At 40.5% G+C, this 23,008-nt stretch overlaps 2 protein-coding genes across 2 annotated transcripts; both read left to right on the forward strand.

Moving 5' to 3' along the window:
• The first annotated feature begins 9,465 nt into the window (after positions 1-9,465).
• LOC115742305 (sugar transport protein 8-like) lies at positions 9,466-11,651 on the forward strand. The gene is made up of 3 exons (XM_030676526.2): positions 9,466-9,598; positions 9,872-10,818; positions 10,962-11,651. The coding sequence occupies exons 1-3, from the start codon at positions 9,466-9,468 to the stop codon at positions 11,409-11,411; spliced, it is 1,530 nt and encodes a 509-aa protein (XP_030532386.1). The 3' UTR covers positions 11,412-11,651.
• Positions 11,652-17,549: 5,898 nt separating this feature from the next.
• Positions 17,550-20,249, forward strand: LOC115741142 (RING finger protein B-like). Its single transcript, XM_030674892.2, has 6 exons — positions 17,550-17,891; positions 18,424-18,573; positions 18,714-18,881; positions 19,160-19,312; positions 19,424-19,576; positions 20,036-20,249. Exons 1-6 carry the CDS (start codon positions 17,705-17,707, stop codon positions 20,242-20,244), a joined length of 1,020 nt encoding a protein of 339 aa, XP_030530752.2. The 5' UTR covers positions 17,550-17,704; the 3' UTR covers positions 20,245-20,249.
• Positions 20,250-23,008: the final 2,759 nt, after the last annotated feature.

Genomic DNA, 23,008 nt, shown 5'->3' on the forward strand with positions numbered 1-23,008 from the left:
TCCAATCCGCAAGTCCACCATGAGCAAGCCAAATTGAGTTGCGGTTCCAAAGCCGTGCAAATCCTCACGAAAAATCAGTTCCATCCGCGACGTATTGGGTTTAAGTGGGAGGCCACGAATCTGAAATTGTTTCAGATCGGGTAAACATCCAATTCATTCATATTTTATTTCTCGTTTTTGAATTGATGCAAATATTGTGTTGATATTTCAGTTAGGCAAACTTTATCTGGTGATATCACAATATATATTAGTTGCCTATTTGAATTTTTCGACATCTTCGGCATATTTTTAGATTAGAAAACCAATTCGAATTATGGGGTGATTCCCTACCAACAACGTGCAAATTCGGACTAATCTCGACCCCGAGATTTGTCTCGATGGCACGGGGATCGAGATATCGAATCTTAACCACCAGATTTGATTCCTTGATCCAATCCGTTATCTAATTCGAATCGGAAGATATTTTCATAAATGATCATGCATGATTTGATTTGTTAAATAAAAAATAAAAAAAATCCATTCAAAACACCAAAAATATCTCATTCATGTGAATTGCATATAGTTTAGAACATTCTATTCAAGTAGATTGAACACATTCATTTTACATATGCACGTTGTTTAGGCCTAGTCGCATAACCACTATGTCATTTTCATGTCGCATTGATTAGTCATGTAATATATTTTGCCACGTCATCAAAGTTTGACATATCATATAGTTCGGCATGTCATTTCGTCATATTATTTTTTACGTGTCGTATTATACGTTATGTCATAAATTTGATAAGTCATTGATGCCATGTCGCATTCATACGTCATTTAGAATAAGGTTCATTCATTTTAAATCAGTAGACTAGTTTAGTCTAATATCATATGTCATTTAGATTAAATTCATGTCATTTTTGCATAACATGTAGGTTAGAATTCACGTTGCTTTGCATGTCATTAGGATTCAAAAACTTTAAAATAAAAAAAAACCATCATGCATTCATGTCATATTAGAATAGTCGTCACTTTTTCATCTCGTTAGAATAATTGTGTTCTCGGAATACCATCACATTCATGCATTGCATCATCCATTTAAATAAATAATAATAATTGCACCTTTGGAACTTTGAATCACAATCCTCGCAAGTTGCTGACTCAGATAATTTTCATTGAAATGAAAGGTACCGAAAGGGCGTTAATAGAAATATTAGCGTAACCAAGTTCCTGAATTCAATGAATCTTTGGTTCGTAAAAATAAAGTATTTCTCCCGATACTTTATTTAGGTGTCTAATCAGCCTACCATGAATTGATTAGTGGCGACTCCAAGTTAAATCTTTTTGTTTGTTAATTTAACCATAAGTTGCGAGTTGGTATAGTTCGGGAGGACTCGAGCTAGGTTAGTTAATTTAATTAACCTAGTAATCCATTAACCTAGAAACCAGATTTTTAGGTCGCGACAGACTTGGCGACTCCACGGGGACTGTTTAGAATTTTCAAACAAAATTTTAAACATAAGTGAACTTAGGCCCGAAAAGAATTTCATGAAGATTTTTTCAGTTTGGCAACTTTGACTGGATTCTAATTTTTTTTTAGGTGTTAAATGTTTTTGCAGAAGGGAGTTATAAGGGGAGGAGTGTCGAACCCAATTCAACACATCAAGATGTACTAGGGGCACATGAGCAGATATGTGTCTAATGGACCTTTAATGATCCAAACCTTCCAAGCAAGCTTGAAGGATGTCGCAATGAGGTGGTACACTAACCATCGGATCAACCGGAAGGATTCATGGGAAGAAGTTGCGAACCTTTTCATCAAGCATTTTAAGTTTAATCTTGATGTGACTATCACTCGAGAGGATCTAGAGAGAGCTGAGCAGAAAAAAAGTGAAACTTTAAAGGAGTATGCCACTCGTTGGAGGAATATGGGGGGACAGATTATGCCCGAACCCTCAGAACGAGACCCGATGAAGTTGTTTGTGTCCACTCTACCCCTACCGGATGAAAAAAAGTGAAACTTTATTCGTTCTCGAATGTTGGTAACGGCTGTTCGATCATTTAGCCAATTGATAGCCATGGGCGAAGAGATTGAATCTGGACTCAAGAAGGGATGGTATGGTGAATCAAGTTCATTTGGCAAGAGATTTTATGGAAAGAAGGACAAAGAGCCTATCCCGGAAGTTAACATGACTTATATGCGTAAGACACCGGCTGAAGCCCCGAACATGCAGTTGGCTCCTTAACGGACATCCGGCTATGGTCGGCAGAATCGGAGGACTAATCAACGTAAGAATCGAACCTTTACTCCACTCCCCGGGTCACTTCCCCAAGTCCTGGCTCTCTTACGAAAGAAAGGCCTGTTGTTCTACGAGCCGCAATGTCCCAATCCCCCAAAGTATTCTAGGTACGATCCCACAAAAAAGTGTGACTATCATTCTGGCGAATTGGGTCATTCGATCAATGATTGTCTTGTACTCAAGCATCGCATCCAAGATCTACTTGAAACCGGGGCATTTGCATTTCAATCAGCTAGTAAACCCAATGTGCAGAGCAACCCACTACCGGATCATTCAGGCAATATTTGAAGAATCATCGATGGAGATGGCGCCGACCCTCAACAACAATCATTTTTGAGTTTTTTTTTTATTTCCCCTACGTGGAAACTTCTACTGCTTTCTAGGATTCCCTTTTTATTTCATGTTGCACTTGAGGATTTCCATTTCAATAAGATGTAATTCGTTGATTTGATATCAATAAAATTACGGATGTTTTTCATTAAATTTTAGAATCTTGACGAAGTATCCCAAACCAACCCGATGACGATAACCAACGATTGAAAAAATTGTCATCTATGGTAAGCACTGAGAGTTGGGTTTCTCAAGAATTTTCGTCCCAAGGTGTTCAAAAAGAAATATTTAAAAAAAAAAAATTCTGGCATGCGGTCTAACCTTGTTTGTTTTTTCGATCCACCTACTATATGTTCGGGGGCAAAAGGGAACATTTTTAACTCTATGCACCAGCCTGATCATCCCAGGACAGCCCCGCACATGAATGTCGAGCATTAAAGCAAGCTAGAAATCCCGGGCTAGTCCTAGTCCGTTGGCCAGTTGTGGCAATCCATGCTTTGTCCTCAACCGATCTTTCGATCGTGCTGTATTAGCCGATAGAAGGCGGGGCAAAGCCAAGGTCACCCGACCTCAAAGGGAGTATCTCTACATAGTTCGACAAATTCTGAAGATGACATTTTGTTTTCTTCTCACAGGATCAAGAATAGAAGTGAAGCCTCCGCTAAAGGCCAAAAGTCAAACTTTCAACGTGGGACATAAGCTGGGGGCAATTCCATATATTGGGTAGCGGACGGAGCTTGTCCCAATAGAAAATTGGGCAAATTGATAGTGAATCCCAGTCTTAAAAAGGGAGTATATTTCTCCTCTACCTACTTGGCTCTGAAGGTGACACTTTACTTTTTTCTTACAAGGGCATATGACTAACCATGATGGTCGTTCTTGTTAAACAAGCCGGGGCATCTCAAAGTCTTCACTTGACTTGTTTCGTGCATGTTTCTCTTTATCTTGGGGCAGATTCGGGAACAAGCCACTTCTCGACTCAAGGAACAGACTCACCGACTTGTTTGATTCTTTTAGAAGTTCGGGGGCAATCCATGATCTCCCAATCCAAGAAGATTTTCTTACAAATTTGAATATGCTTGCATAATTTGTTCAAATTAAGAAAATGCACAAGTTTTTCATGAAACATGACAAGCTGATTCAAATTGCTACATTTTGCATACTTTAAAGATGCTCATATATTGCAAAATTCCATGCATGGTTTATTGAAAGAAAAGGTTTGATCGGACAGTCTGTTTCGTTCTTGTGAAATGATCATATTAAATGAGAGACATCAGAATAACGAAAGGCAAGCCATTTCCATATATGTCCCCGAAATTAATCCTAGTGCGAGTTGAGTGAAAATTTCCGTGCCGATAAGGTAAAGGATTATCTCGAGAAAAGTATGACGACCAAAGTGATGAGAGGCATTCATTTCTGCTATCTAAACACTACAGGTTATCCTTTGCTTAACCCCTTTGAGCGGAGATTCATTTCTTATCCCTGTCGGGAACAACCCCACATTGGGGCAATATCTCAGAAATTCAAAAATGGTTAGAATTTTTCTTGCTTTCACTTGCATCAATCTTCAAGCATATTTACTGCATGCAAATTCTGTGTTAACTTGAGTGCCTTAGAAATGATGAAGAGCATTTCTTTCTATCTCCCTACACACTATACCCTTTGTATACCCAATTTGAGCGGTAGATTCATTTCAACCCGATTGGTGATCATTCCCATGGTGAACAAATGAAAGTAGCTCAAAGCAAGCTCAAAATGATTTGGGGCAAGTGGAAGAAGCTCGGAAGAAGTCGAAGAAAGGATGCAAAAGGACTTCATCAAGCAAAGTTCTCTCTCAAAGAAGATCTCTCTCAACAAAAAAAAAAAAAAGAGAGAAGGAAGGAAAAGAGAGAAAATCCCTCTCGAAAAAAAAAAAATCAAACAAGAAGAGAGAGATCTCGAAAAATTTTGATGTGCAAAATTGCTTCTCGGAAGGAAATCACTTGAAAGGATCCCAAAAGGAGTTCGCAAATTGCCAGAGCAAGAGTCCGTGATGGAAGCCCGATAAATGATCACCAATCCCCGGTTTCCTCAAATAATAGCCCTCTTGATAAAAGTAGGCCATTCATTTCAAGCTTACCCGAACCTACGTTACAACCCTTACCGAAGTCTCTTCGGATTATGGCACTTATGTTAACGTAGAGTTTTAAGTGCTTATAAATGTTGCTCGAAGAAGTGCGAGCAAGATTTTTCTATCTCATTTTGCGGGATTCCCGACTTGTAAACCCGGAGCAATGTATGATATCAATTCTTTCAAAGCCATGACTCTCATGAGTCCATATCGTTAAACCTTTAAAATTGCATTTCGGTCCTTCAAAAGACCTCTCGGATTGGTCAGGTCATATTGATTTCGAGAATATCTAGACCCTCGTCAAGCACGATGAAGAGAGTCCGAGTGATTTTTATACCCGCATCAAGGGGTCGGGTCAAAAGCCTTTCATTGAGAGTGAGTGAAAAAAAAATCCTTTCTGATTGAAGGTCCCTCATTTAATGTGATCAAATTATCGAAAGGATGAAACTGTTTTTCTCATTGACAAATTCCCTAACGAAGTCGCCAAGCTGTCGCGACCTAAAAATCTGGTTTCTAGGTTAATGGATTACTAGGTTAATTAAATTAACTAACCTAGCTCGAGTCCTCCCGAACTCTACCAACTTGCAACTTATGGTTCAAATAATTAACAAGCAAAAAGATTTAACTTGGAGTCGCCACTAATCAATCATGGTAGGCTGATTAGACACCTAAATAAAGTATCGGGAGAAATACTTTATTTTTACGAAACATCGATTCATTGAATTCGGGAACTTGGTTACGCTAATATTTCTATTAACGCCCTTTCGGTACCTTTCATTTCAATGAAAATTATCCGAGTCAGCAACTTGCGAGGATTGTGATTCAAAGTTCCAAAGGTGCAATTATTATTATTTATTTAAATGGATGATGCAATGCATGAATGTGATGGTATTCTGAGAACACAATTATTCTAACGAGATGAAAAAGTGACGACTATTCTAATATGACATGAATGCATGATGGTTTTTTTTTATTTTAAAGTTTTTGAATCCTAATGACATGCAAAGCAACGTGAATTCTAACCTACATGTTATGCAAAAATGACATGAATTTAATCTAAATGACATATGATATTAGACTAAACTAGTCTACTGATTTAAAATGAATGAACCTTATTCTAAATGACGTATGAATGCGACATGGCATCAATGACTTATCAAATTTATGACATAACGTATAATACGACACGTAAAAAATAATATGACGAAATGACATGCCGAACTATATGATATGTCAAACTTTGATGACGTGGCAAAATATATTACATGACTAATCAATGCGACATGAAAATGACATAGTGGTTATGCGACTAGGCCTAAACAACGTGCATATGTAAAATGAATGTGTTCAATCTACTTGAATAGAATGTTCTAAACTATATGCAATTCACATGAATGAGATATTTTTGGTGTTTTGAATGGATTTTTTTTTATTTTTTATTTAACAAATCAAATCATGCATGATCATTTATGAAAATATCTTCCGATTCGAATTAGATAACGGATTGGATCAAGGAATCAAATCTGGTGGTTAAGATTCGATATCTCGATCCCCGTGCCATCGAGACAAATCTCGGGGTCGAGATTAGTCCGAATTTGCACGTTGTTGGTAGGGAATCACCCCATAATTCGAATTGGTTTTCTAATCTAAAAATATGCCGAAGATGTCGAAAAATTCAAATAGGCAACTAATATATATTGTGATATCACCAGATAAAGTTTGCCTAACTGAAATATCAACACAATATTTGCATCAATTCAAAAACGAGAAATAAAATATGAATGAATTGGATGTTTACCCGATCTGAAACAATTTCAGATTCGTGGCCTCCCACTTAAACCCAATACGTCGCGGATGGAACTGATTTTTCGTGAGGATTTGCACGGCTTTGGAACCGCAACTCAATTTGGCTTGCTCATGGTGGACTTGCGGATTGGACCAGTTCGGATAGGGAGCTCGGCGCTTGGATGGTCGCAATGAATGATCTGCTAGGTTGTTGACTCGAACAAGCCCGGGTAAGAGAAGTAGCGACGGTGCGGGGCGAAATCGAGAGGCTTCGTGGTTTTATCAGCATGGATCCTTTTTGGCGTTGAATGCATATCCTGTTGAAGCCATAGAGGTGTTTATGGAGAAAACAATTGGCTGACTCCTCTCGGGCTTTCTTTTCTTTTTCCTCTAAGGTCAAAAACTCTCTGAACTTGGCTTCACTTTTTCTGCTCCCTCTGTTACCGTCCAGCTTTCCCTCTAAACCTCACTTGGACGACTCCTCCCCCGACACTTCTCTCTTTCTCTAGCTAGACGAAACTCACTTTTTTTTTTTAAAGACAAGCCTCACCTAACCCCCTTTTTTTTTTTGCCACTGTGATACTTTTTCAAGGAAGACTCCCCCCTCACCTTTCTGCTCCCTTTTGTACCATCACACCCTTTTTCTATTCACACCGGACGAGGCCCCTTCGCCTTTCTCTCTTTGTGCTGTGCGGTTCTCGAGCCCCCCACGAAGAAGGAACGTGAATGCCTTTTATAGACCGAGACGACTTGAGCTTCCTCAAAACAAATCAAATCTCTCTTCGTATCTTTTTTGAAAGTACGGAGCTGTTGGAGCTGTTTTGATTCGTGGAGATTTTCCGAGAATTTCGACAAAGATCACTTGAGCTCTTTCAATGCAATCTATTCTGTTTCGCCCATATTGCCACGAACGTGTCTACGTTCATCACCGTTGGCCCATTCACGAGTATTGATCTTTTGCCGATATTTCTCCAACCGCATTCTCATTGATTTTGAATATCGAAGATATGCTCCATCTTACCAGATTTTCAACGTTCTTTTTCCTATGGTTGCTTTCTTTCAACAATTTCCTGCATCAATCTCGAGCAAAATTAAATAGGTTCTGAATTGAACATTTAAGCATGTCCGCTACCGATCCTATGCTAAATTAAACTAGACTATATGAAAATGATTTGAATATTTTTTTTCTAGGGACTAAAGTTAGTCCCTAATTTTTATGCAAAAATTCATGACTAAAGAGAATAGCCAAAATTTAGGTGTCAACAATCAATGACATAAGCAATTGACGTAGTTGAAGCCCAAATTTGCAGATACCCTCTTCGTATCCACTTCTTCAATTCAAAACTATTGTAAGTGAAAAAACATTCTCATATCTCTTTACTCTTCACCTTCATTCCATCGCTTTTGCTCTTTGTTATTCGTTTTCCCATTTTACGTCAAACACTTTGATTGATTGATCACAAAGATAAGAAAAACTCCATTGAAGATTTAAATTCAGGAGCTGAACCGCTCACCCAAATCCTAGTAAGGAATGTCTGCTTCTCCATCTTTGTCTTCTTGGTCCTTATCAACACCGCCATCGCCGATTCACTATCACCTACCTCGTTCGCGTGAGGTTTCTCCTTCTTTCATCCCTATCTTGGTTGCCGAGCCACCATCGTAAGCGATTGAGAGGGTTGAAGAGGTGATTACAAACTCGGCCCTCATGTCCAAGCCCTTATGCGATGAGGAGGCTCTATTGTCTGTCAATTATTCGAATCTTCATGCTCTGATCGCCGTTAGGAAGTTCAATGCAATAGCCTTTACTTCAATTGTAGATTCAAAAATCAATGAGTGCGATATAGCCTGGATGACAAGTGACAAATGCAGATCACAAAGGAAAATGTTAAATTTTTTTTTTCTACGGAACTACTAAGGCTATAACCATGATCGGATTAAGAGGGCGAAGAGAAGTAAAAGAAAACTAAACTGTGACACCATAATCAAACAAAAAGATGCTTGAAAGAAGATGGGATCCACAAGGGTTAATATTGTCAAAAATACTCTAATTGGGAGTGTTTTAGCTATGGTGGGAGTGAAAAAAGCACGACCCTTTAAGTTATTGACTATTTTTAGGTCATCAACCTTATTGGTGCACTTCTGGAGTTACCAGCTTTTGTAACCACTTTTATTTCTACATCCCATTGACATTTTGAAGTTATCAACTTGTAAATCAAATACCCGACCATAATTTGAGTTTCCCTCATTATTCCCATCAGCTATCAACTTGTCCCAAGTCATCAACTATTTCTTAAGTCACTTACGGACTTATATTGACAAATCGGCTCATGCAAAATCAATCCCTGGACTTAAACCTATTAGAAAACAATCACGACCATCATTATTTCATCTTAATTGCAAGTCAAATTTGAATTAAACATTAACAAAAAAACTATTCCCCATATTTCTGTTTATATAACTTTGGTTAAGTCAAGTCTGCACTTAATTCGTCAATTACACAATGAACTATTTCATCTCCTGGAATGCTCCCACCAAAGATGAGCGTCCACTTTGGTGTCAATCTTGATTTAGTAAGGTCAAAGCGATACAACCTTTCATTCTCATGTACGATTAGTTTCTCTTTTTGGCAGTTTTATATGACATCCTCATCCTCTTCCTCATGATTAAGTCTCCCCTGAGAGAAACTAACCTGCAAAATCTGGTCAATTTGACGAGGATGAATCATAAAAAGCCCGACACTTAAGGGATGATGATGCCATCCAATTTTTGTTAAGAGCCAAACCACATCATTATCCAATCCTATTAGTTGTCATTTGATCTTCTTTTAGCTTTTCTCAGCCTTCTTGGCGTGTTATAAATACCTCATTCAATGCACGTTTAGATTTCATACTCAGACAAAAATTAAGGCACTCAATCTTACCCTCGGCCTTTCTTTTTCAACCAAAAAGCAAGACAGAGAAAATGCCCGCTGTCATCACGAGCCACGGCAGCCATGTGCCCGAGCATGACGGGAAGATAACTTTCTACGTCATTCTGTGTGTGATCATCTCGGCCTTCGGAGGATTGTTGTTCGGATACGACATCGGAATTTCAGGTAGGAGAAACTTATTTCATTTAATATGAAATTTTTTCTGCAAGATTATATGATGCAAAGAAAGTGTTTGTTCTGTCTTTTCTATTTCAAAAGAGAAAAGATCATATCACATTTTTGCCTCCAATATAGGCTAGTTTATATTGCATTTTGACTCGTGAGCCATAAATTTCTAAGCGCAAAATGTAATTTTTTTTGTCTGAAAGCACAAAATGTATTAATCACTGCATAATTTCTCACTTTTCACAATGTTTATGTTTGTTTAATCAATTTTAGGTGGAGTGACTTCCATGGATGACTTCTTGATAGAATTCTTCCCCGCTGTGTATGATAAAAAGAAGCATGCCCATGAGGACAACTACTGTAAATACGACAACGAGTATCTCCAATTGTTCACATCTTCGCTATACATAGCTGCTCTCGTAGCCAGCTTTGCAGCCTCAAAGGTATGCTCCAAATTCGGCCGAAGGACGACGTTGCAGATCGGGTCCTTCTTCTTTGTTGGGGGGGTCGCACTCCAAGCTGGCGGCATCAACCTTGCAATGGTCGTCCTTGGCAGAATCATCCTTGGCTGTGGTGTTGGGTTTGGTAATCAGGCGGTGCCTCTATTTCTATCTGAATTAGCTCCTGCCAGAATCAGGGGGGCTCTGAACATTTGCTTCCAACTCTTCATTACAATCGGAATCCTCATCGCCGGCATTATCAACTACTTCACAGCCAACATTCACCCTCACGGGTGGCGGATCTCTCTTGGCTTGGCCGGCGTCCCGGCTGCGATCCTCCTCGTAGGCTCATTCGCCATCTGCGAGACCCCTACCAGCCTCATCGAGCGCAACCAAATCGACCAAGGGAAGGCCACCCTAAGGAGAATCCGCGGCACCGATAACATCACTGCCGAGTTTGATTCTATTGTTGCTGCCAGTGAGGCCGCAAGGCAAGTGAAGAACCCGTTCCGCAAACTCATGAGGCCATCGAGCAGGCCCCCTCTTGTCATAGCCATAGTGCTGCAGGTGTTCCAACAGTTCACCGGGATCAACGCCATCATGTTCTATGCCCCGGTCTTGTTCCAGACAGTCGGGTTTGGGAACAATGCAGCGCTGCTCTCGACGGTCATCACTGGGCTCGTGAACATGTTCAGCACCTTAGTGTCGATCTACACGGTGGACAAGGCTGGCCGGAGGGTGTTGCTCCTTGAGGCTTGTGTCCAGATGTTCATCACTCAGGTAATTCACATTGTCGTCGCAAGTTTCTTCCATCACGATCAACGCAAAATCACATCAAACTTGTGTAAATCTATTCGATTAGAAGGAGAGAGGCTGATGTGATGCATTGATACTTTCTAATCCACAAAAATTTCTTGTTGCAGACTGTGATAGGATTGCTCTTGCTATTACACTTGAAACCAGCTGGGTCTCTCAACTCTACCGAGGCGATAGTCGTGGTGGTGTTCGTGTGCGTGTACGTGATGGGATTCGCATGGTCATGGGGTCCGCTTGGGTGGTTGATTCCGAGCGAGACCTTCCCTCTAGAGACGAGGACAGCTGGCTTCGCTTGTGCGGTGAGCTCGAACATGCTCTGCACCTTCATTATCGCGCAGGCCTTCCTGTCCATGCTGTGCCACATGAAGGCCGGCATCTTCTTCTTCTTCGCCTCGTGGATCTTGGTCATGGGGCTCTTTACATTGTTTCTCTTGCCCGAGACGAAGGGCGTGCCTGTGGACTCGATGGTCGAGAGAGTGTGGAAGCAGCATTGGTTCTGGAAGCGGTACATGATCGATGATGACGAGAATGACGATGACAAAGTCGTCAAAGGATAAAGGATGGTTGTGACGGCTCGTCTCAACAAATGCCGATACGCCAAGCAAAAGGGTGGCGAGATTAGCCAAAGAAAGAAACAGAGAAAAGATCATGAAATTTTAGATGTTGACTCATGTCATAGAAAAGATCATGGATTTTTGGATCTTGAGCCATGTCATGTAATGCCTCGGTCACGGAATGTATAGTCAAATGTCCACAGATATTCGGGAGCATTGGCTTTGTCAGGGTGGCTTAGCCCTTGGAAATGAGGGTCCTCTTGTTCATGCGGGTGCTTGCATTGCTGCATTGCTTATACACGTTAGTGCACACACCACATCCAATACTTTCTTAATAAGCACTTTATTGGTCGTATGAGATGTTTGGAGGTTGTCCTGTGCCTAATGCATCGTAGCTTCGAATGATTCATGATATCATGCTGCAGAACCGGCTGGATTGCTGCACTTATTCTATTTGTCAAGATTGATCAAGAAAAGATGATGCGTCATGGTAAAATATCGTTAATCTTCACGAGATGTTTGTCAAGTGTAGAGGCTACCATTGAAATCTTACTCTCGCCTCAATGCATAATCGCATTTCGGAATGAAGCTGTGAGTGCATGCAATGCTAAAATGATGTCAAGAGAAAACCTCTCGGCTAGTGCAAGTTCCTAAGTTGTGCACTTCAATTAATTAGCGGCTGAAAACGAGGATGCATGTTCTTTTCTTTTTTCTTTTTTGATCGGAAACGAGGATGCATGTTCACGAAGCGGATAAGCTCTAATTTTAGGTCAAAACAGAGAGACTTTTTTTTTTGCAATGCTTTCTAGGAGTTTTTTGAGTTGATGTTACCGCCTGTCTCTTCTTTGTTTCTAAGCTGGTTATGAGAATGAAACATTGGATGGTTTTGTTTGACACCAAATGGGGCATGGAGAGAAATTTTTGGTTGTCTATTGGCAACGCTAACATGGAGTAACGAGTCAATTACACGATGCCCACATCGTATGGGCTCTAGGGTACTTCGTGTGTTTCTCTTTGATCTTACATGTCGTTCTCAAAAAACTATACCCATCCAATGCGTTTCCTAATTTCCAGCTTAAAAAACAGAGAAAACAGAGGCGTTACATTCAGTCCAACACACTCCCGGAAACCATGGCGTGGCCTCCTTCTCGATTACTCTTCTTTTGTTGCTTTTCTCGTTATTCGGTTTCTATACAACCCTTTCTTGGGTACAGATGCTCTCTCTACAGCATTTCCCTTGCTTTGATTCTGGGTGAGACTTCTCTCGGGTTCTCCTTGTCTGACCAATGGCTGCTTTTGCGCAGATCAGGGACTTCCTCCCCTGTGCTCTAGATGCTGATCAGATCCTTTCCCTCTCTCGGCCCATCACCGAAGTGGAGATCCGAACTACTATGTTCTCCCTAGCTACTGGTAAGGCACCGGGCCCTGATGGGTTTAATGTTGATTTCTTTAAAGCGAATTGGGATATCATTGGACCGTCGATCACGTCGGCTATTACGAACTTTTTTGAAACTGGCATGCTGCTCAAGGAGATTAACACCACTATTCTCGCACTGGTGCCCAAAATTCCTAACGCCTCGGCTATGTGAGACTTTAGGCCCATTGCTTGTTGTAATACCGTGTATAAGTGTATTACTAAGATCCTTGCCAATAGAATTGCAGTTGTGCTGCCCACTCTTATTAGCCCCCCGCAAAGTGCCTTTGTCAAAGGCCGACGGATTAGTGACAACATCATGCTAGCTCAAGAATTGTTTGCCGGCTTCCACCATGATCCTTATCTTCCCAAGTGTGCTATTAAGGTGGATTTCCAAAAGGCCTACGATACATTGGAATGGGGATTCCTTGAGGTGGTCCTCCAAGCCTTCGGCTTCCCAAGTTTTTTTACCAAGTTGATCATGCTATGTGTTTCTTCTCCATTTTTCTCGGTATCCATCAATGGTGAATTGCATGGATTTTTTGGAAGTTCTAGAGGGATACGCCAAGGAGACCCCATATCGCCATACCTCTTCACTTTGGTAATGGAAGTGCTCTCTGGTATACTCAAGGCGAAGACTAACTTTGCTGGGTTTAAGTTCTTTTGGCGCTGCAAACACACTCAGCTGTCGCATCTCTTCTTTGCGGATGATGTTCTATTATTTGCTGAGGCAAATATGCCATCTGTTGCTTTGTTGAAGGAAGGGCTGGAGCTGTTCTCGGGGTGGTCCGGATTGCAGCCGAATGCTAATAAGAGTGAAGTATTCATCTCGGGTGGCTCAACCGGACTTCGGAACCAGATTTGGGCAGTCTTGGGCTTCCGGGAAGGTACGCTGCCCTTCCGTTATCTTGGAGTCCCTATCATTGCTTCTAGACTTTCCAAGTCTGACTGTAACACTCCGGTAAACTCCATTACTGCTAGAGCCCGCTCTTGGTCCCAAAGATTCTTATCTTTTGCGGGTCGACTACAACTTATTAAATCAGTCCCGCACACCATCCATGTCTATTGGGCTACGGTTTTCACCCTCCCCATGTCAGTCTTATCCCGGATTGAAACTATTCTGAGACAATTTCTCCGGAAGGGTCCAGACTTGGGTGTCGGGGGCGCTAAGGTTCCTTGGGATTATGTTTGCTTGCCGAAGAAAGAAGGTGGACTTGGGATACGGAAATTGTTGGAGTGTAATAAAGCAGCAATGCTAAAGCACATTTGGATCTTATCTCTCGATAAAGAATCCATATGGTGCAAATGGATACACTCCAATTTCCTCAAGAGGAAGAATTTTTGGTTAGTCGCCAAACCAGTTTTTTGCTCATGGACTTGGAAGAAAATCTTGGACCTTCGGACGGAATTCTTAGTGCACTTTAGATGGAGGATTGGCGATGGGCTATCTACCTCATTTTGGTTTGATTGGTGGCATGATCGTGGCCCCCTCTTTAAGCTTTTTACGGATGGGGATATATACCGATCCAGGATACCACGTGATGTCTCGGTGCGTTCATTCTATACCTCGGATTGGCAAATGTCGAACACTTTGGCCACCATTTTGGCTTGGCCGGAACCAAGCCCTTCTTTTGTGGATGGGAGAAATGATCAATTCATTTGGCGGAACAACTCCTCGGGGTATTTTCTCTGCTGCATCCGCTTGGAATGCGATCGGACGTAGGGGTCGGGCTGTTTTTTGGCATTCCTTTGTTTGGGATAGATATATATCCCCTCGGCATGCCTTCCATCTCTGGTTAATCACTTTACACCGTCTCCCCACTCAAACATTGCTTCTGCAACACCGAAGACTTGATCATGGGGTATGTGCCTTTTGCCACTTGAGACCAGATTCTATCCACCATTTATATTTTGGCTGCTCTGTCACAAGTTCCCTCGCCCTGTATTGGGCTACCAAATGTAATCTACCTTGGCGGAACCGTCCGTGGGATGACCATATTCGCTGGTCTATGCGACTTTTTGGAGGTTCGTCCTTCTCGCATCGTATTGCTAGATTTTCTCATGGAGCTTTATGTCATATTATCTGGATGGAGAGAAACAACATCCTTTTCGGGGACAAACCTCTCTTTATCCCGGCCATCATCAAGCATCTCCACAAGGTGGTTAGTGATATGAGCTTGTCACTTGGTCTGATTGATGACATTCCCCGCAACAGGCGTATACAAAGAAATTGGGGCCTTTCCCCTTCTATCTTTGAGGATCAGCCCGTTGCTTAGATTAGCGTTTCTTTTGGCTGTTGGTTCGCTCTTGACTTCTTTCTACAGTGGCCATTGTTTGGCTCTTTAGGTCTCTAGTTCCTTCTTTTGTTGTGTCTTTCTTGACCGCTACACCTTTGCACCCTTCGGGACACTTCCAAGTGTAACGATGGGTACGAGGTTTTTGTGTTCGGTCCTCTCTGGTATTTGGCACCTTGAAAAGTTATATACATACTTACCTTACCAAAAAAAAAAAAAAAACTCTTGTATCAAATTACCAACCTTATGCAAGCTATCTAACGATATTTTCTTGATTAAAGTGCTTGATAGTGTTAGGTTATCAATTCTCATTTTGAATACCTTGCCAACATTTTTTTGGTCGTTATAAAATGAATATCCTTTTATTAAAGTTGGCCTACATATTTGACATTTTAAAATTACCAACTCTTATATGAAATTACCAACCTTATTTAAGTTGCTAACCAACTTCTTGATTGACTTACGCACCAGATTCAACTTATCGATTCTTATTTTATTTTTTTGGACGAATGTTGATTATTATTTGATGCCCATATAAATGTCTATTTCGTCAATATCAGGTTACAAACCTTCGTAACAACTTACCAATCTTTGTTTCGTAGCTTATTGGCGTACTTCTGGAATTACTGGCTTTCGTAACAACTTACTACTTTTGTTTCCACGGCTTAGTAACATTTTGAAGTTATCAACTTGCAAACACAATTTGAGTTATCAACTTGCAAACACAATTTGAGTTTCCAACTTTCTTCCCCTTAGCTATTGTTGGAAAAAAAATCAATGGAGAAAACGTCTAAACTTTTGATGCGAGACAACAGAATTACCGATGGATATTCGTTGAATCACCGGCATGCAACGAATGAATCTACAACTCCACAATGGTCCGAGTACAATCACAATGAAAGTATTCTCGTTCCATAGCGTAGATGTCGACTGCCTTCTCAAAGTAACAAAGGAATCCTTTGTGTGTTTATTTGATGGAGAGGAGAATGTATGTTTCTCTATACATTCTTTTTTCTTGAATGGGCGTCAAAGGAATGGGTATTCTCGGAAGTAAAAAACTTCCTTTATATATAAGGAGACGGTTTCGACCATATATATATATATATATAGAAGCACCTCTTCAAATGGTGTCTCTCAAACGCACTCCTTCACTGCTCAAAGACACCCCATCATGGGTAAATTGTCGAAATATAACATCTCCCACTGGAACATGATGGACTTGATAATGCTCTATCAAGTATGTAAGGCATTCAACATTCATCTACTTTAGAAATAATCCGTACAGGCAAATAGTACACTTGCACTTGGGAGCTTAGATATATACCTCTTAGGATAACATAACGGCTACCACCCATGTCCCACAGTGCCCCAGACTTATTTTGCTACATTAGTCAAAGTATTCCTATCCCTTAAAGGCTATACTTGACTACTCATAAATCACCATGTACTTATAGTTATATCCAAAGTCACATAAGACGTTACAATTGGTCGACCAATAAACACACGTGGTAGATGTAAAACAATAACAATCTTCCTTCGCACTCATGTCCCCCTCCATTTCAAAACAAATGCTTTTCTAGACACGTCTTATAAAGCCATATTCATTCATGACCATCGGTAATATGCTAAAGTAGAAACATTGATATGTTACTTAGAAAACATAGTTAGAAGTAACATATGACACAAAAATGAGATAATCAATTCATAAATTACCTCAAAGACTCACACAATGAGTAAATACGGAAAACCCAATGACCGGAAATCGTTGTTTTGCTGAATGTTGTTTCATATTCTTTTTTACTTGCTTAATTAGGATATAGTTCCGAGGCTACTCTGCAATGTACTTTTGGAAAAACTTGCATGAACTCTTCAACTGCATTTGTAGCATCCTGCAAAGTTTCTCGTGCAGTACAAGGTGCAGCCAAATAGCTTGAACATATCACTTTGTACACCAGAGTGGCGGCTATTCTAAAAAAGATTTGTTATCCAAGCACGACGAACACGCCAGAGGCAAGTTGAAAGAGCAATATCTGAATCGCAATGACAAAATGCCATATTCTTTATTATTTTATCTTTAATTCGATTTATGGCCGTATTAGTGCTTTTAGAACACATAATTCTGTCATTTGATATTTTTAGTATTGAATTAAATGTCATATTTTTCTTGCCGGATTTGGCTTTGACAATGCTACCCCTGGAACGAGTTTTATACATGGGGCAATTTTTCCTAATATGAGCCACCTTGATCTGATCCTGAAGGGCCAAAAAAGGTATTTTGAAATTTCTTTATAAAGGCCAAAAAAGAAAAACAAAAATAAACTGGAAAAGCTCTTGTGTTCCCTCGCAAAAATCCATCTTTCAAAACTGCTTTCAACGAAAAGACACAGTTTTTGCTGATTCGTCGACATTTGTTCGGGTCTTATGCTCTTGTCCTCTGCGTGACACCCCAGAGAGACCCTCTGCATCCTTTAAGCCCCAGTTTTCCTGCCCTCAAACTTTGAAATCCTACTCTTTTCTGGAAAGGCTTTCACTTTCTCGTGCTTTCTTGGCCCCTCTGTGTCGTTGGTTGATTTTCCTGGAAAAGAAAAATGAGGTGGGAGAGAGTCCTGTTGGCGCAAGCCCAGGAACCAGAGCAGAGAACAGAAGAGGCTGGTGACCCCGGAAAGAGGTGGGGCCTCACTTGCAACGCGATCAAAGGAGGGAGGTTTCTCTACGTGTTCGGTGGCTATGGCAAAGACAACTGCCAGACCAACCAAGTTCACGTCTTTGACACTGGTGGGTCTTCGAGTTTAACTTCTGGAGATTCTGGTTTTCCTTCAAAGTTGCATTTTTTCCTGAGAATGTCTTCGATTTAGAATGGTATGTTCTGCTTGGTGCTGAGAGAAAGGTTGGTTCTTTTCTTTTCTTTTTTCATTCTCTATCTGATTTGTAGCTCCTGGTGTTTTTGGTGCAGCTTTGCTTGTTGGTATTCTCTTTTTTTTAGGGGGCAGAAGAGAATTTTTCATGATATTCTGTGTCCAGTGATACGCCTGATATTTTCCTGTACATCTTTCATCGTGAACAATTACTGGAGCTGTTTTTGACTTTCCCCCTAGACGCATTCCGCTGATATTAAAATTTACTGCTGGAATTTCGTGTGGGATGGCTTTTGGGGGATCTTCCAACTTCTGTCGCCTTCTAGTTTTTGTGTCGTGATCTTGTGTTCCATTGGAGCTTGGCTGGTGTGACATGTGGAAGTTGTTGAACTATGAGAGGTGATCTCGTTTACCATTGTCTTAATTGATCATTAGTTTTATCTGACTCTCAGTGGAGCAAACATGGAGCCAACCCACAATAGGAGGCACGCCACCTGCTCCAAGGGACAGCCATAGCTGTACTAATGTTGGTGACAATTTGTTTGTGTTCGGTGGGACAGATGGGATGAACCTTCTCAGGGATTTGCATATACTAGACACTTGTGAGTTACATTTACCGTCTTGTTTTCCCCCTGGTGTCGCCATACAGTCTTGTCGACTAATAATCTGCCTATCCTTTCATTATACTCGCAATAGCAGAAGTCCCATCCTTTTTAATGTAATTCATGAATCTGTTTTGTAGCTTCTCATACATGGGTATCACCCATTATAAGGGGGGAGGGACCGGAGGCAAGGGAAGGTCATAGTGCAGCACTTGTGGGTAAAAGGCTGTTCATATTCGGTGGGTATGGAAAATCTCCTAATGACGACGATGAAGTATATTACAATGATCTTTTCATATTAAACACAGGTACATTCTTGTTTAAAGTGAAAATTTCTTCTTCGCCTCGAGTCCCCATTGCAATCTATGTGTGAATGTTTCCATCTGTGCATGTGAGTGGTGGGTTAAAGATGTTATTTTCCATGAATGTCGTGTCCTCCAACTTCTCAAAATACTATACCTGCAGCATGCTCTTCGGTTACTACTGCTTGTCAAATATTTGTTATGTAGTTTGCAGACTTCAGTATTCTATCTTCCTCGGGTAGACAAATGTGCTAGTTCATGCACTTCCTTCTCATAACCTACAGAGACCTTCGTATGGAAAAAGGCTACGACAACTGGGATCCCACCTTCACCACGTGAGAGCCACAGCTGCTCAACTTGGAAGAACAAAATGATTGTGATTGGTGGTGAAGATGAACATGATTACCATTTTTCCGATGTCCATATTCTTGATACAGGTTTACTGTCTACTGTAGCCTTTATTGGTTCAACCGAATAGTGGTTCGTTGTTGTTTCTCTCCATGGGTATCCTCTTTTTACTACTCTTTGGCCTTACTGTATTTTGTTAGACACCCTGATGTGGAAGGAACTGAATACCACCGGCGACATGCTACCCCCTCGTGCTGGACATTCTACTGTTACTTTTGGGAAGATTCTGTTTGTTTATGGGGGATACACAGAGGCCCAAAAGCTATATGATGACCTGTATATGCTTGATGTTGGTGAGTACTTTTTGCTCTGCGTACGCTTTCTGAATTTCTTTCATAGAGATTACGCAGCTATACATGTATTCACTGAAATGCAATGATGTCCGACTCAAATATATTTAATCCTCCCCAGATATGTTTGCAAGTGAGATAATTGTCTCTTCAACATAGCTGCATCTCTTTTTGGAAGAGGATTGAGTCTCCCCATCTTTTGTTCCGTTCTCAAGTCCCTGAACTTAGGAAGTTTCATTTCTGTAGTGGGCCAATTCGTTAACATACCACTGAGCCACTTTTCAGTAACATAATGACACCGAGCCCTTATTGCAGCCCGTGCTGCTGAATCAGCTGCTTTATTCTTGGTACCAACAATTAAAAACTGTTTTCCCCTACTTGCTGCATCAAAAACAACTTAAGCATGCTTTTTGTTCCTTTTTGACCCAACTCTTTTGCTTGACTGTTACCATGATTTTGCAGAATCTGCTATATGGTCCAAGGTGACTGCTGCAGGTGCTGGACCTTCTGCCAGATTTTCCATGGCTGGGGACAGTCTAGATCGGGTTCAGAGTGGGGTTCTTGTCTTTTTGGGTGGTTGCAATAGAAGTCTCGAGGCTCTTGACGATATCTACTACTTGCACACAGGTTCAAATTATATTTTGTGGACTTTCCTTTTGCAGCTCATGTAGGTTTTCAGAACCCAAGATGTATATTTGAGTTAATTTCTATTTCATTTCTAGGACTCATTTGGGAACACAAGCAAAGGCTAGAGAAGCCACCCTTGAGGAAGAAACTGAAGCTGAAGTGCCAAGAACAAAATTTGACTCTAGGACATGATAAAGCTTTTGTGCAAGTCGGTGTAACCTCAAGCTCATATCAACCAGTGCCACTATCGATCTGTGGTCAGCCAGGTCAGGACCTGATATATGTTTACTTCCATGTTCTTGAATGTGGTTTTGTTGCTGGGAGAAAGAATAGCTGTGGAGACAGAATTCTATATTTCGATTGAACATTTCTTTATGCAGACTTGAAACTATCTTTTATGATACCTATTGACTCTAGTTCTGTAATCTTTTTCTTTGTTGCTCCCGGGCCTTCGATTTCGAATTATCCCATTATTCCTTCCTGCAGATATGATTTGTGAGATAGTATATGACCTCGTTTCGCATGTTTTTTTCGAAGTCAGATTCTTCCCAAGGTATTTCCCAAGCAAAAAACAATATATATCAGCCATACTAATCTCTAAGGAAAGCATCCTTTCCTTTCTCCTCTTTTTTCATGCACCGGTGACAAGATACATGGTGAACACCTTACTTTTTGTCAATGACCATTGTACAGAATCAATGCCCTTAAGGTTCACCTTCGTATCCACTACATGGAAAGAAATCGGACACTTCCTACAACTCCCTACTAATGTTACCAATCAATTCAGCATCCCAAATGATCTTACCATTTACCCAACTCGTCCAAGATTGAAAATCGCTTCTTTGTTGCTTGTCATTCTGAATAAGCTATGAAACTGTCTTTCAAGGGGTTAATGAGCACCAATCACAAGGCCAAAATAGAATAGAACAACCACAAAGGAATGAATAGATATTTTTCATGGGAGAATCCTAACGTTGCTTTTCCATTTCCATACTCCCATCCCATGTAAACCACTCCCATATTTTGAGATCCATCCTCTCTGCTTTGTGCATATTTTGCTGTTATGATTTGTCCGAGCTGTCTCCAGATGTGGTTCGTGCCATTTAAATGTCTCCAAAGCCATTTGCAGATAAAGCATTGTTACAACAGGACCAAGATCATACTCTTAAACCACCTCTAAATATAAATAAATTGATCAGACCAGATATCACCAGGTGATACTTGCGTCTTTCATCTGTACTGCCCCAAGAGAACTTCCTCTGAATATCGTCGGATCTTTTCACCACAGACACTGGGATAGGAAAGAGAGAAAGAAAGTAAACTAGCAATCTCAAGTGCTCTTGATAAGTGTGGTTTTTCCTTCCTTGGAAAGATAAGGCTTTTCCACCCCACAAGCCTCTTTCAAACTTCTCCACGATGGGATTACACAACAATTTGTCTTTGAACTTTTCCCCTAGTGTTAGTTTCTAACTTAGAGTTAGGACTAGCAGAGTTACCATGTGCTTAGACATAGTATAGTGATATTGTGAATTTGCTGGACATATTCGGCACAACTTCACCGAATCTATATTGAAAGGGATAGTCATAACTGATTTCATTGCTTTAGCAACACTACTTTAATCTAATTGTTTCAACTCTATCAAACAGAATGTAGACCCCAAGGTAACTGTAATTTCCATAAATACCATCTTAATTAACTTTTACCATGAATTCATCTATCTAGTTCCAAAATATCCAGACCATGGGTATGTAGATAGAAATACTTTTGTTGAATCAGGTTATAGACTACTGAAAAGATTATTTGACCAAAAGAATAAATGAAAATAGGTTGTTGCTCTGTAATAGAAACAAATGTACTAGGAGAATCTAAGCTCCACTTGCAAAGGATCTAATTGGTAACATCTGATTCGAAATATGTGCGCGCGCGCGTGTGTGTCTGTGTGTGTGAGTGAGAGAGAGAGTTTGTGAGGGGATGGACCAAATGCCCTTCTTGTGAGCACTGAGCACCTTTTCTTAAGGAATTTCGAGAAGGTTGCATGAGCTACTTCTCTGGAAGAAAGGTTTGGGGAATTTGTCAGTTCCTAGTTTTTTTAACCTTTTTTTTTATGTATTTAAACATTTGTCATCGTGGTAATGTAATAAGAACTTGTGTTGTAGGAACCTCAATATTCGGTCATTTTCTGAACCAAAATATGGAGTCCTTGTGTTCTCAAACTTGTTTGCTGTCCTAGTTATAAGCGTAAGATATGTTGCTCATGTATGGGCATAAATTGTGAATGCAAATATGAAATTTCTAATATGGAAATAGAATAAGGATTAATGAAAGCATAGTCACTGGCTTGCGCCATATGTTAGGATTTTACTTATATGTTAGGTTTCTTCAGATATGAAGATTTTACCAAGATCCTGGTTGTTACGAGGCATTCACTTACTCAGCCGACAATTCATTTCCATGGCTATTAGTTGATCTGCTATTTGGGTAGTAGTACGTTTTAAAGAAGTAATTGGGGAAGGTGCGAAATGATCAATCGTACACCATGGGAGTATATTGAAGATTTGCTCCCATACCTTCCTACTGCTCGATCTATTTAGGAAACAGTCTTCTGTAGTTACCTATGCTTTATACCATGTTCATGTAATATCTCTTAATTGAACGAGTATGAGGTGGGGTTGATTGGATTGACAATTCTGGCGACCTGGATCGTAAAATTACTTAAATTAGGAAGATCATACTCATATCACGGTTCATCTCCACTGCTATACACCTAGTTCCTAGAGAGGCCATTTTTGGGACTCGAACCCGTGACC

Source organism: Rhodamnia argentea, chromosome 6 (assembly GCF_020921035.1).
Source record: "Rhodamnia argentea isolate NSW1041297 chromosome 6, ASM2092103v1, whole genome shotgun sequence".
Lineage (NCBI taxonomy): Eukaryota > Viridiplantae > Streptophyta > Magnoliopsida > Myrtales > Myrtaceae > Rhodamnia > Rhodamnia argentea.